The sequence below is a fragment of the Canis lupus genome, chromosome 25 (assembly GCF_048164855.1).
Source record: "Canis lupus baileyi chromosome 25, mCanLup2.hap1, whole genome shotgun sequence".
NCBI lineage: Eukaryota > Metazoa > Chordata > Mammalia > Carnivora > Canidae > Canis > Canis lupus.
In genome coordinates this window covers 6,118,361-6,133,729 of record NC_132862.1, presented here as the reverse complement: position 1 = coordinate 6,133,729, position 15,369 = coordinate 6,118,361, and the positions used below count along the sequence as shown (strand labels likewise).

General features: G+C 40.6%; 1 protein-coding gene across 1 annotated transcript; it reads left to right on the top strand.

The window, feature by feature from the left end:
- Positions 1-1,155: 1,155 nt before the first annotated feature.
- On the top strand, positions 1,156-2,091 carry LOC140616804 (olfactory receptor 8S1-like). Its single transcript, XM_072797552.1, has one exon. The coding sequence runs from the start codon at positions 1,156-1,158 to the stop codon at positions 2,089-2,091; it is 936 nt and encodes a 311-aa protein (XP_072653653.1).
- The last annotated feature ends 13,278 nt before the right edge of the window (positions 2,092-15,369 follow it).

Below are 15,369 nucleotides of genomic sequence, written 5' to 3'. Positions count from 1 at the left end.
CTTATTTGAAAAATCTTTACTAAGTGATTTACTTCAACTTGCACCTGGAGTTTAGTAGGAGTACCTAGAACTTAAATGGTGCTCAATAAAAAATAGTTCTATTATTAAATATGGTGAATTCAGAAGAATAATAGTTCTATTATTAAATATGGTGAATTCAGAAGATTTTTTTAGAAAGTTGAAATTAAGCTAAGTGTCAAAAAATAAATAAAATGTAGATCTACAAAGAGGGCATTCCAGATAAAGTCAATGCTTAAGCAAAGGTGGAAAGAAGGGATGTCCATAAGGTATTGGAGAAAAATATACTAGCTTGCCCTCTGAATTAGGGCTAAGAGGTAGTATATATGACAATTATATAGGTACATAGATGCCAAATGATGGAGGACATTCATTGCCAACCCTTGGTTGCAAGACATGGTATGATAGAGATACCTCTTGTCTTTGAGTCCTACATAGTACAAACAAATACCAACTATTCAAATTGAAAATTTGGACAAGTAACATAACCTCTGATACTAAATTTTCCCTTCTGTAAAATGGATTCATCAAGCTCTGCCCTTATTCATTCTACTCCATCCTCCAACATACAAAGGCAAAGAAAGACACATGCTCACACACAGGCACACATGCACTAAGATTCACGATTACATGTTTTAGTCTTGCCCCAAAGATGATATTGACAATATATGTGAAAGTGATTGTAAAAAGCTAAAGGAAGGTAAAATAACATCATTGAGTAACTTAGCTAGGTTTTAAATGGGAGTAAGAAACAGAGATGGAGAAGAAATTAGAAGTTTTGCAACATCCACTATAGACATCCCATTAAAATATGCAAATTACAGATAACATTTTTAAGCAGTTTTAACTGAAGGAAATTGACTAAATTAGTCTAGTCCATGTTTGAACAAATTTGTGAATTCCTTCAGCAATCTCTGAGATAGAATATCAACTATAGGGTAATATCATACTGAAATTGACCCATTCAGAATTGAAGCAGAGCATCAGTATGGGAAGAAATGTTCTAAAAAAATCAATATGGAAAAATACGAAATATAAGCTAGTTGGGCTCAAGCCTTCCTCTTCTGGTAATTGAGTGCAGTCAACAGAGGTTTGAGATTTATGCCTATTTTTATTTCTAGGTTATATCCTCTGTAAATGGCTTTGAAGAACCACAGCACCATCACAGAGTTCATCCTCCTTGGGCTGTCTGTTGACTCTCACATCCAGGTTCTGCTCTTTGTGCTTTTCCTTGGGATTTACCTCTTGACTATTTTGGGAAATTTATTGATGCTGTTGGTCATCAAGGCTGATTCCCACCTCCACACACCTATGTACTTCTTCCTGAGTCACCTCTCTCTCACGGACTTTTGTTTCTCTACTGCCATAGTGCCCAGGTTGCTGGAGAACCTCCTGTCCCAGAGGAAAACCATCTCAGTGGAGGGCTGCCTGGCTCAAGTCTTCTTTCTGTTTGACTTTGGAGGAACAGAAGTCTGCCTACTGTCAGCAATGGCCTATGATCGTTATGCTGCTATCTGTCATCCACTCCTCTATGGCCAGGTGATGAATAATCAGCTGTATATGCAGCTTGTATGGGGTTCATGGAGCCTGGGGTTTCTAGATGCACTCATTAACATCACCTTAGTAACAAACCTGGATTTCTGTAAGGCCCATACCATCCCCCACTATAGCTGTGAGCTGCCCTCCCTTTTCCCTTTGTCCTGCTCTGATGTCTCTACCAACCTCACTGTCCTGCTCTGTTCCACACTCCTGCATGGCTTTGGTACATTCTTCCTGATATTCTTCTCCTATGCACGCATTGTCTCCACCATCCTGAGCATCAGCTCCTCCTCAGGCAGAAGCAAGGCCTTCTCCACCTGCTCCTCCCACCTCACTGCAGTGAGCTTCTTCTATGGCTCAGCTTTCCTGCGGCATCTCATGCCAACCTCAGGCTCACCTCTGGAGCTGATCTTCTCCATACAGTATAGTGTGGTAACTCCCCTAGTAAACCCCTTCATCTACAGCCTGAAAAACAGGGAGATTAAAAATGCACTGAGAAGAACCTTGGGGAAGTTTTTGCAACAGTACAGGTAGCAAACTATGGGTAGAGATGATTAGGATTAGGCTCAAACTACATGCATGCAAATATCTGTTGAGTTGATGTCAAGTAAAATGCTTGAATGTGCATCTTGTTAAATGCTGACAGATGCCTTAGTAAATAATTTTACTACCCAAATTCAGTATATTTTCTTCTAATTTTTTCTGTACATAGAGATTTTAATTGAACAAATTATTGAGCATTCTCAATGTGAAAGCATGAATCATTTTTAGTTTTTGTCATTGAATATAGATGGGTACTATAAAATGACCCTTACTTATTTTCTAAAGAAATTTAAAGCAGATTTTTTAGCATTTTGGCTTATTTCTATTAAAATGTAACATACATATAGAAAAGTACACAGCATGCAAGGATACAGCAACCAGATCAAGTCCACTTTGCAACACTATCCCAGACTCACAAGTAATCTAATGCCATACATTACTTTTGCCTTCTCTTGTTCTTGTAAGTGGAATCTACCATCTATTTCTTCTGTACTTGACTTAATACACTCAATATTATACTTAGAGAGCTAACTCTCCAAGTATAATTTATTTGTATGTTGTTTTTCCTGTGTTGCATCCTTTTCCATTGTATGAATACATAACTTATTGATCTGTTTTACGTTTGAAGGATACTTGTGTAATTTTGGTTTATGACTATTCTGAATAGTGTAGCTATCAGTATTCTTGTACACATCTCTTAGTGACCACAAATAATTTTATTTTGCTTTGTTTTATTATATACTTACAGGTGGTTTTGTTTGATTGTAGGGTGTGCATCATGCTTCCAAGCACTTTCCCAAAGTGGTTGTAAAACTGTATATTCCCATAGTAGCTTATGAGAATTCCAGTTGCTCCCTGTGGTGACTACACATGATATTTTATGTTTCTTTCATTTTATAACTCTAGTGGGTGAGTTGTGATTGCATTTAAGGTTTTCTTTGCACTCCTCTGATAGCTAATAAAGTTAAGCACCTTTTCTTCTTCTGCTTTGTGGATTGACTTTCATTCTTTTAATGTTGGTTTGATGAAGAGAAATTCTTAATTTTAATAAAAATCCAAGTAATCATTTTTTCCTGTATAACTTGCCATTTTTGTGCTAGGTTAAGAAATTTTCCTTTACTCTGAGCTTATGAAAATAATCTGGGTTTTTTTTAAGCTTTAGCACTTTATGATAATCCATCTGGAATTGCTTTCTGTGCATAATGTGTGATAAAGGTCAAGATTCATTTTTCAATATGGAAATGCATTGGCCCATAACCGTTTGTGTTCCCACTGCACTATCATATTACTTTCATCATAAGCCAGGTATATGTGTGGATCTGTTTCTAAAATCTCCATTTTGTTCCATGATTAATTTCTCTGCTTTTGTACCGATAACAATCTGTGTTTTACTGTAAACCTTATAATATATTTCTAAGGTTGGAAGTATAAGTGTTCCTTCTAGCTCAGTTCTTCAGGATGAAGAACTTGGTTCTTTGTATTTTCATATAAATTTTTAGAATCAGCTTATCAATTACAAAACTGTCTAGGATTTTTATCGTGTCTGAGTCTATAGATCAAATTGAAAAGCTGTGGCATCTTTACAATACTGAGTGACCCAATTAACCAAGTTATATCCTTCCATTTAACTAGGTATTTTTAATTTCTCTAAAAAATATTTTACAGCTTTTATTATAGAGTTTTTGTGTACATTTTGTGAAATGTATTATTATGCATTTCATGTTTTTAACTCCATTTAAGTAGTATTATTTATAAATGTTATAATATGTGTATTTTTATTGGGATATAGAATTACAATTGATTTTTTATGTATCAGAGAACTTCTTAGCTTCATTTCATCATTTTAAGGGGTTTTTGTAAATTAACTTTTTCATATTAATAAAGTTTCTTTCCTTTTCCTAGTTTGCTAAGTGTTTCATGCATAAATTATGGCAAATTTCATCAACTGGTGTTCCTATACCTATTGAGTTATCATATAGTTTTTCTGATTTTAGTAGTTAAAGGTAAATTATATTAATTGATTTTTATTTTTTTTATTTATTTTTTTGTTTATTTATGATAGTCACAGAGAGAGAGAGAGAGGGAGGCAAAGACATAGGCAGAGGGAGAAGCAGGCTCCATGCACTGGGAGCCTGATGTGGGATTCGATCCCGGGTCTCCAGGATCATGCCCTGGGCCAAAGGCAGGCGCCGAAACGCTGCGCCACCCAGGGATCCCTCCCATCAGGTTTTATTATTAGGATTTAGTAGACTTATAAAAAGACTTGAGATTCATTCTCTCTTTTCTATTCTGTGGAGGAATTGTGTAAAATTGGTATTTCTTCATATATTCATAAGAATTCATTATTAAATTGATATGATTTGGGGTTTTTCCCCCAAGGGCTTTTTTAAAATAATGAATTCAAGTTATTTAGTACCTATTAGATAATTCAGACCTTCTACTTTTTCTGTAGGACTTGAAAAAATTGTGTTTTTAGAGAAATTGGTCCACTCACATAAATTCTTAGATCTATTAGCAATTAAACTGGTTCATAATATTCACTTTATTATCTTTTCAATATCTATAGTATATGTATTGATATCCTACTTTTTATTAATGATTTGCATATGTCCAATAAGAGGTTAATATCCAAAACATATTGCAACACACACATACACAAATAATAATCTAATTAAAAATGAATGGAAGACATTTTTCCAAAGAAAACATACAGATAGCCAACAAACACATGAAAAGATGTGCAACATCACTCATCATCAGGGAAATGGAAAGCAAAACTGCAATGAGATATCACCTCACATCTATCAGAATGGCTAAAATCAAATATACAAGAAACAACAAGTGTTAATAAGGATGTGGAGAAAAGGAAACCCTCATGCGCCATTAGTGGGAATGCAAAGTAGTGTAGCCACTGTGGAAAACAGTATGGAGGTTCTTCAAAAATTAAAAATAGATTTCTAATATGACCCAGTAATTCCACTATTGGGTATTTACCTAGAGAAAACAAAAACACTATTTTGAAAAACTACAGGCACACCTGTTTTTTGCACCATTATTTATAATAGCAAAGATATGGAAGTAATCCAAGTGTCCATTGACAGATGAATGGATAAAAATTACTCAGCCATAAAAAAGAATGAATTCTGCCATTTCCAACAGTATGAATGGATCTAGAAGCTGTAATGCTATGTGAAGTAAGTCAGTCAGAGAAAGACAAACACCGTATCATATGATTGCACTCATATGTGGATTTTTAAGAGACAAACAAAAAAAAGACTTCTTTTTTAGGATTTAACAAAAATTTCTTAATAGTATTACCAGAAATATAATAAATTTACTGACTGTAGAGCTATAATATTCATGTTTTTCTTCTTTTTTTATTTTAATTCCAGTTAGTTAACATACAATGTAATATTAGTTTCAGGTATACAATACAGTAACTCAATAGTTTCATACATCACCCTGAGTTCATCACTGTAAGTGTACTCCTTAATTGCCATTGCCTATTTAACCCATCCCCCAGCCACCTCCCCTCTAGTAACCATCAGTTTGTTCTCTATAATTAAAAATCTTTTTTTCACTTTCTCTCTCTCTATCTTCCTTTTGCTTTTTTTGTTTTCTTAAATTCCACACGTGAGTGAAATCATATTGTATTTGTCGTTCTCTGACTGACTTATTGCACTTACTGTAATACCCTCTAGATCCATCCACAACCTTGCAAATGGCAAGATCTCATTCTCTTTTATGGCTGAGTAACATTCCATTGTGTGTGTGTGTATGTGTGTGTGTGTATATATATACATATATGCCACATCTTCTTTATCCATTCATCCACCAATGGATCCTTGGGCTATTTCCATAATTTGGCTATTAGAAGTAACGCTGCTGTAAACATAGGGGTATGTATCACTTTGAATTAGTGTTCTTGTATTCTTTGGGTAAATACCCAGCAGTGCAATTCCTGGATCATAGGGTAATTCTATTTTTAACTGTTTGAGGAATTTCCATACTGTATTCCACAAAGGCTACATTTGCATTCCCACCAACAGTGCAAGGGTTCCCCTTTCTCCATATTCTCGCCAACATTTGTTGTTTCTCGTGTTATTGATTTTAGCCATGCTGAGAATTGTGAGGTGAAATCTCATTATAGTTTTGATTTGCATTTCCCTGATGATGAAGAGTGATATTAAGCATCATTTCATGTGCCTGTTGCACGTGGATTCTTTCTTTGGAGAAATGTCTGTTCATGTTTTCTGCCCATTTTTTAATTGGATTATTTGGTTTTGGGGTGTTGAGTTGTAAAGTTCTTCATATATTTTGGATACGAACTCTTTATCAGATATGTCATTTGAAAATATCTTCTCCAATTCTATAGATTGCCTTTCAGTTTTATCCTTTGCATATATATTAGTGGTTTTTAATTTGTTGTTACCGCTGGGTTTGTATATAACAACTTCTGCATATTGCAATCTATATTAAGTTGATGGTTGTTTAAGTTTGAACCCATTCTTTATTTCTTTCCCCTCCATGTTTTAGGTATATTGAGTCATATTTTACAACCTTTTATTTTGTGGGTTACTTGACTGATTTTTTAGAGAAATAATCATTTTTACTGCTTTTCTACTTCCTACTTTCATACTGTCACTTGTTTTTCCTTTCCACCCAAGGAGTCTCCTTTAATATTTCTTGCAGGACTAGCAGCTTAATGGTCATGAATTCCTTTAGTTTTTATTTGTCTTGGAAACTCTTTATCTCTCCTTCTATTCTGAATTATAGCCTTGCTGGATATAGTATGGATGGAGATAGAGTATTGGATGCAGATTTTTCTAATCAGCACTTTGAATATATATATCATGCCTCTCTCTTCTGGGTTGTAAAGTTTCTGCAGAAAAATCAGCTGATAGTCTTATGATGTTTCCCTTGTATGTAATTGTCTTCTTTGGTTTTCTGCTCTAAAATTTTTTCTTCCATTTAATTACAATTATACCAATGCCTTGGTGTGTCTCTGCTTTTTTTGGGGGGGGGGGGGTTCTCTGTGCCTCCTGGATTTAGATATCTGTTTCTTCCCCCAGATTAAGGAAGTTTTCAGCTATTATTTCTTCAAATAAATTTTCTGTCCCTCATTCTCTCTCTTCTTCTGGGATCCTTATAATACGAATGTTATTACATTTGATTGAATCGTTGGGTTTCCTAAATCTGTTATCATTTTGCTTTATTCTTTTTTTCTCTCTTTTGTTCAGCTTGATCACTTTCCATTACTCTGTCTTCTAGGTTATTGGTTCATCCTCAGCTTCTTCCAGCCTGCTATTCATTCCATCAAGTGTGCTTCTCATTGTGTTTATTAAACATTTTATGTCTGCTGTTATTCTTTATCTCTGTGTTAAGGGTCTCACTGATGTCTTCCACTCTTTTCTCAAGTCTGGTGAATATCTTAATGGTCATTACTTTAAATTCTCAATCAGGCATGTTACTTATATCTCCCTACCAATTCCCTTGTTCCTGTAGGGGTCTCTCCATGAACACTGCCTCTCTGGAACATGCTCTGAGGTGAGCAAATAGCCTCCCCACTGTGTCGCTCAGACACTCTTTAGATAACTGTTTCCACACCATATATCGTGGGCTGTTTGTCCTGCCTTCTCTCCTTGAGCAGCCCCAATGCCCTCCAGGCTCTCCCCAAGCCAAGCCCACTAACCTTTAAAACTCCAGGCTTTAAGACCCACTGGTTGTGAGAATGCACAAAATTTAGCTTCTTTTGCTTTCCAAGTCTATTGCTATAAGGATTCATCTTCCCCCTGTGGGATCCCCTGTTAGTCTGTGTCTTGCCCTTCTCTACAACTGTGGCTCCCCCCCACCACAGAGACCATGATCCATTTTTCTCCCAAAGTGCATGTCCACACTTCCTACCTTCTTAAATGTGGCCTCTTCTCTACCTTTAGTTGTGAAGCTTGTTCTGCCAGTCTTCAACGTTGACTTCTGGGGCATTCAGGATGATTTGATAGTTATCTAGTTGTATCTGTGGGATGAAGCAAGCCTAGGGTCCTCCTACTCCACCACTGTCTTCCCCTTCTTCTCCAATGATTCAACAAGTTTATATATTATGCTGTGCTGCTCATCACAAGCATAACTACCATATTCTGGCTGCTTTTTAATTTTTTAAATCAGTATTGGAAAATTATTAGCTATTACATCTCTTTCCTCCACTTATTTTTATTATAAAAAACTGTATGTAATTATGTATACAGGAGGAGGGGCAAGATGGCGGAAGACTAGGGTCTCCAAATCACCTGTCTCCACCAAATTACCTAGAAAACCTTCAAATTATCCTGAAAATCTATGAATTCGGCCTGCGAATTAAAGAGAGAACACCTGGAATGCTACAGTGAGAAGAGTTCGCGCTTCTATCAAGGTAGGAAGACGGGAAAAAAGAAATAAAGAAACAAAGGCCTCCAAGGGGAAGGGGCCCCGCAAGGAGCCGGGCTGAGGCCGGGGCGAGTGTCCCCAGGACAGGAGAGCCCCGTCCAGGAGAAGCAGGAGCTGCACCAACCTTCCCAGGCGGAAAGGAGCTCGCAGGGAGTTGGAGCAGGACCCAGGAGGGCGAGGATGCCCTCGGGTTCCCTGGGACAGTAACAGAGCAACTGCACACCCAGGAGAGTGAGCCGAGCTCCCTAAGGGCTGCAGCGCGCACGGCGGGACCCGGAGCAGCTCGGGGGGGCTCGGGGGCGGCTCCGCGGAGGGGGCTGCGGGGCCTCAGGAGCAGCTCGGGGGGGCTCGGGCAGAGGAAGAGGCTCCGCGGAGGCGGCTGCGCGGTTCCAGGACCAGCTCGGAGGGGCTCAGGCGGAGGAAGAGGCTCCGTGCGGAGGGGGCTGCGCGGTTCCAGGAGCAGCTCGCAGGGGCTCAGGCGGGCGGCTCCGCGGAGGGGGCTGCGCGGCCCGGGAGCGCAAATCCAACAGCGCAGGCCCCGGAGCACAAGGCGCGGGGACACAACCCAGGATCCGGCCTCCCCCGGGACAGGCAGAGGCCTGGAGGGCCCAGGACAGCGAGGACGCTCCTGCCCCGAGCTGGGCAGATCAGCGGCCCCGCCCCGGAGCCTCCAGGCCCTGCAGACCAAGAGCTCTGGGGTTACTGTGGGAGCTGAATCCAGGGCTCCAGAGCTGGCCCCGCCACTGGGGCTGTTGTTCCTGGGGCCTCACGGGGTAAACAACCCCCACTGAGCCCTGCACCAGGCAGGGGCACAGCAGCTCCCCCAACTGCTAACACCTGAAAATCAGCACAACAGGCCCCTCCCCCAGAAGACCAGCTAGACGGACAATTTCCAAGGGAAGCCAAGGGACTTAAAGTACACAGAATCAGAAGATACTCCCCCGTGGTTCTTTTTTTCTTATCTTTTTTTGTTGTTGTTGTTCTGTTTTGTTTTGTTTTGCCTTTTGATTTGTTTCCTTCCCCAACCCCTTTTTTTTCCTTTCTTTCTTTTTCTTTCTCTTTTTCTTCTTTTTTTTTTAGTTTTTTCTTCCTTTTCTTTTCCTCTTTCTCTTTTCTTTCCTTGTTTCTCTCCTCTCTTTTTCTCCTTTTCCAAATACAACTTGCTTTTGGCCACTCTGCACTGAGCAAAATGACTAGAAGGAAAACCTCACCTCAAAAGAAAGAATCAGGAGGAGAGCAAGATGGCGGAAGAGTAGGGTCTCCAAATCACCTGTCTCCACCAAACTACCTAGAAAACCTTCAAATTATCCTGAAAATCTATGAATTCGGCCTGAGATTTAAAGAGAGACCAGCTGGAATGCAACAGTGAGAAGAGTTCGCGCATCTATCAAGGTAGGAAGACGGGGAAAAAGAAATAAAGGAACAAAGGCCTCCGAGGGGGAGGGGCCCCGCGAGGAGCCGGGCTGAGGCCGGGGCGAGTGTCCCCAGGACAGGAGAGCCCCGTCCCGGAGGAGCAGGAGCTGCACCGACCTTCCCGGGCGGAAAGGGGCTCGCGGGGAGTTGGAGCAGGAACCAGGAGGGCGGGGATGCCCTCGGGCTCCCGGGGACAGTAACAGCAACTGCGCGCCCAGGAGAGTGCGCCGAGCTCCCTAAGGGCTGCAGCGCGCACGGCGGGACCCGGCGGGACCCGGAGCAGCTGAAGGGGCTCGGGCGGCGGCTCCGCGGAGGGGGCTGCGCGGCCCCGGGAGCAGCTCGGAGGGGCTCGGGCAGAGGAAGAGGCTCCGTGCGGAGGGGGCTGCGCGGTTCCAGGAGCAGCTCGGAGGGGCTCGGGCGGCGGCTCCGCGGAGGGGGCTGCGCGGCCCGGGAGCGCGAATCCACCAGCGCAGGCTCCGGAGCACAGGGCGCCGGGACAGCCCAGGATCCCGCCTGCCCCGGGACAGGCAGAGGCCGGGAGGGCCCAGGACAGCGAGGACGCTCCTGCCCCAGCTGAGCACATCAGCGGCCCCGCCCCGGAGCCTCCAGGCCCTGCAGACGGAGTTCCTCCCGGAGCTGAATCCAGGTTTCCAGAGCTGCCCCGCCACTGGGGCTGTTCCTCCTGCGGCCTCACGGGGTAAACAACCCCCACCGAGCCCTGCACCAGGCAGGGGCACAGCAGCTCCCCCAACTGCTAACACCTGAAAATCAGCACAACAGGCCCCTCCCCCAGAACACCAGCTAGACGACAACTTCCAGGAGAAGCCAAGGGACTTAAAGTACACAGAATCAGAAGATACTCCCCGGTGGTTCTTTTTTTGTTTCTTTGTTTTTGTTTTTGTTTTTGTTTTGTTTTGCTTTTTGATTTGTTTCCTTCCCCCACCCCCTTTTTTTCTCCTTTCTTTTTCTTTCTCTTTTTCTTCTTCTTTTTTTTTTTTTTCGTTTTTGTTTTTTTCTTTTTCTTCCCTTTTTTTTTCTCTTTCTCTTTTCTTTCCTTCTTTCTCTCCTCTCTTTTTCTCTTTTTCCCAATACAACTTGCTTTTGGCCACTCTGCACTGAGCAAAATGACTAGAAGGAAAACCTCACCTCAAAAGAAAGAATCAGAAACAGTCCTCTCTCCCACAGAGTTACAAAATCTGGATTACAATTCAATGTCAGAAAGCCAATTCAGAAGCACTATTATACAGCTACTGGTGGCTCTAGAAAAAAGTATAAAGGACTCAAGAGACTTCATGACTGCAGAATTTAGAGCTAATCAGGCAGAAATTAAAAATCAATTGAATGAGATGCAATCCAAACTAGAAGTCCTGACGACGAGGGTTAACGAGGTGGAAGAACGAGTGAGTGACCTAGAAGACAAGTTGATAGCAAAGAGGGAAACTGAGGAAAAAAGAGACAAACAATTAAAAGACCATGAAGATAGATTAAGGGAAATAAACGACAGCCTGAGGAAGAAAAACCTACGTTTAATTGGGGTTCCCGAGGGCGCCGAAAGGGACAGAGGGCCAGAATATGTATTTGAACAAATTCTAGCTGAAAACTTTCCTAATCTGGGAAGGGAAACAGGCATTCAGATCCAGGAAATAGAGAGATCCCCCCCTAAAATCAATAAAAACCGTTCAACACCTCGACATTTAATTGTGAAGCTTGCAAATTCCAAAGATAAAGAGAAGATCCTTAAAGCAGCAAGAGACAAGAAATCCCTGACTTTTATGGGGAGGAGTATTAGGGTAACAGCAGACCTCTCCACAGAGACCTGGCAGGCCAGAAAGGGCTGGCAGGATATATTCAGGGTCCTAAATGAGAAGAACATGCAACCAAGAATACTTTATCCAGCAAGGCTCTCATTCAAAATGGAAGGAGAGATAAAGAGCTTCCAAGACAGGCAGCAACTAAAAGAATATGTGACCTCCAAACCAGCTCTGCAAGAAATTTTAAGGGGGCCTCTTAAAATTCCCCTTTAAGAAGAAGTTCAGTGGAACAGTCCACAAAAACAAAGACTGAATAGATATCATGATGACACTAAACTCATATCTCTCAATAGTAACTCTGAATGTGAACGGGCTTAATGACCCCATCAAAAGGCGCAGGGTTTCAGACTGGATAAAAAAGCAGGACCCATCTATTTGCTGTCTACAAGAGACTCATTTTAGACAGAAGGACACCTACAGCCTGAAAATAAAAGGTTGGAGAACCATTTACCATTCGAATGGTCCTCAAAAGAAAGCAGGGGTAGCCATCCTTATATCAGATAAACTAAAATTTACCCCAAAGACTGTAGTGAGAGATGAAGAGGGACACTATATCATACTTAAAGGATCTATTCAACAAGAAGACTTAACAATCCTCAATATATATGCTCCGAATGTGGGAGCTGCCAAATATATAAATCAATTATTAACCAAAGTGAAGAAATACTTAGATAATAATACACTTATACTTGGTGACTTCAATCTAGCTCTTTCTATACTCGATAGGTCTTCTAAGCAAAACATCTCCAAGGAAACGAGAGCTTTAAATCATACACTGGACCAGATGGATTTCACAGATATCTACAGAACTTTACATCCAAACTCAACTGAATACACATTCTTCTCAAGCGCACATGGAACTTTCTCCAGAATAGACCACATATTGGGTCACAAATCGGGTCTGAACCGATACCAAAAGATTGGGATTGTCCCCTGCATATTCTCGGACCATAATGCCTTGAAATTAGAACTAAATCACAACAAGAAGTTTGGAAGGACCTCAAACACATGGAGGTTAAGGACCATCCTGCTAAAAGATAAAAGGGTCAACCAGGAAATTAAGGAAGAATTAAAAAGATTCATGGAAACTAATGAGAATGAAGATACAACCGTTCAAAATCTTTGGGATGCAGCAAAAGCAGTCCTAAGGGGGAAATACATTGCAATACAAGCATCCATTCAAAAACTGGAAAGAACTCAAATACAAAAGCTAACCTTACACATAAAGGAGCTAGAGAAAAAACAGCAAATAGATCCTACACCCAAGAGAAGAAGGGAGTTAATAAAGATTCGAGCAGAACTCAACGAAATCGAGACCAGAAGAACTGTGGAACAGATCAACAGAACCAGGAGTTGGTTCTTTGAAAGAATTAATAAGATAGATAAACCATTAGCCAGCCTTATTAAAAAGAAGAGAGAGAAGACTCAAATTAATAAAATCATGAATGAGAAAGGAGAGATCACTACCAACACCAAGGAAATACAAACGATTTTAAAAACATATTATGAACAGCTATACGCCAATAAATTAGGCAATCTAGAAGAAATGGACGCATTCCTGGAAAGCCATAAACTACCAAAACTGGAACAGGAAGAAATAGAAAACCTGAACAGGCCAATAACCAGGGAGGAAATTGAAGCAGTCATCAAAAACCTCCCAAGACACAAGAGTCCAGGGCCAGATGGCTTCCCAGGAGAATTTTATCAAACGTTTAAAGAAGAAATCATACCTATTCTCCTAAAGCTGTTTGGAAAGATAGAAAGAGATGGAGTACTTCCAAATTCGTTCTATGAAGCCAGCATCACCTTAATTCCAAAGCCAGACAAAGACCCCGCCAAAAAGGAGAATTACAGACCAATATCCCTGATGAACATGGATGCAAAAATTCTCAACAAGATACTGGCCAATAGGATCCAACAATACATTAAGAAAATTATTCACCATGACCAAGTAGGATTTATCCCTGGGACACAAGGCTGGTTCAACACCCGTAAAACAATCAATGTGATTCATCATATCAGCAAGAGAAAAACCAAGAACCATATGATCCTCTCATTGGATGCAGAGAAAGCATTTGACAAAATACAGCATCCATTCCTGATCAAAACTCTTCAGAGTGTAGGGATAGAGGGAACATTCCTCGACATCTTAAAAGCCATCTATGAAAAGCCTACAGCAAATATCATTCTCAATGGGGAAGCACTGGGAGCCTTTCCCCTAAGATCAGGAACAAGACAGGGATGTCCACTCTCACCACTGCTATTCAACATAGTACTGGAAGTCCTAGCCTCAGCAATCAGACAACAAAAAGACATTAAAGGCATTCAAATTGGCAAAGAAGAAGTCAAACTCTCCCTCTTCGCCGATGACATGATACTCTACATAGAAAACCCAAAAGTCTCCACCCCAAGATTGCTAGAACTCATACAGCAATTCGGTAGCGTGGCAGGATACAAAATCAATGCCCAGAAGTCAGTGGCATTTCTATACACTAACAATGAGACTGAAGAAAGAGAAATTAAGGAGTCAATCCCATTTACAATTGCACCCAAAAGCATAAGATACCTAGGAATAAACCTCACCAAAGATGTAAAGGATCTATACCCTCAAAACTATAGAACACTTCTGAAAGAAATTGAGGAAGACACAAAGAGATGGAAAAATATTCCATGCTCATGGATTGGCAGAATTAATATTGTGAAAATGTCAATGTTACCCAGGGCAATATACACGTTTAATGCAATCCCTATCAAAATACCATGGACTTTCTTCAGAGAGTTAGAACAAATTATTTTAAGATTTGTGTGGAATCAGAAAAGACCCCGAATAGCCAGGGGAATTTTAAAAAAGAAAACCATATCTGGGGGCATCACAATGCCAGATTTCAGGTTGTACTACAAAGCTGTGGTCATCAAGACAGTGTGGTACTGGCACAAAAACAGACACATAGATCAGTGGAACAGAATAGAGAATCCAGAAGTGGACCCTGAACTTTATGGGCAACTAATATTCGATAAAGGAGGAAAGACTATCCATTGGAAGAAAGACAGTCTCTTCAATAAATGGTGCTGGGAAAATTGGACATCCACATGCAGAAGAATGAAACTAGACCACTCTCTTTCACCATACACAAAGCTAAACTCAAAATGGATGAAAGATCTAAATGTGAGACAAGATTCCATCAAAATCCTAGAGAAGAACACAGGCAACACCCTTTTTGAACTCGGCCATAGTAACTTCTTGCAAGATACATCCACAAAGGCAAAAGAAACAAAAGCAAAAATGAACTATTGGGACTTCATCAAGATAAGAAGCTTTTGCACAGCAAAGGATACAGTCAACAAAACTCAAAGACAACCTACAGAATGGGAGAAGATATTTGCAAATGACATATCAGATAAAGGGCTAGTTTCCAAGATCTATAAAGAACTTCTTAAACTCAACACCAAAGAAACAAACAATCCAATCATGAAATGGGCAAAAGACATGAACAGAAATCTCACAGAGGAAGACATAGACATGGCCAACATGCATATGAGAAAATGCTCTGCATCACTTGCCATCAGGGAAATACAAATCAAAACTACAATGAGATACCACCTCACACCAGTGAGAATGGGGAAA

Bases quoted from the DNA above. Each gene is read 5' to 3' on its own strand.
- LOC140616804 (XM_072797552.1), top strand. From the start codon at position 1,156: ATGGCTTTGAAGAACCACAGCACCATCACAGAGTTCATCCTCCTTGGG.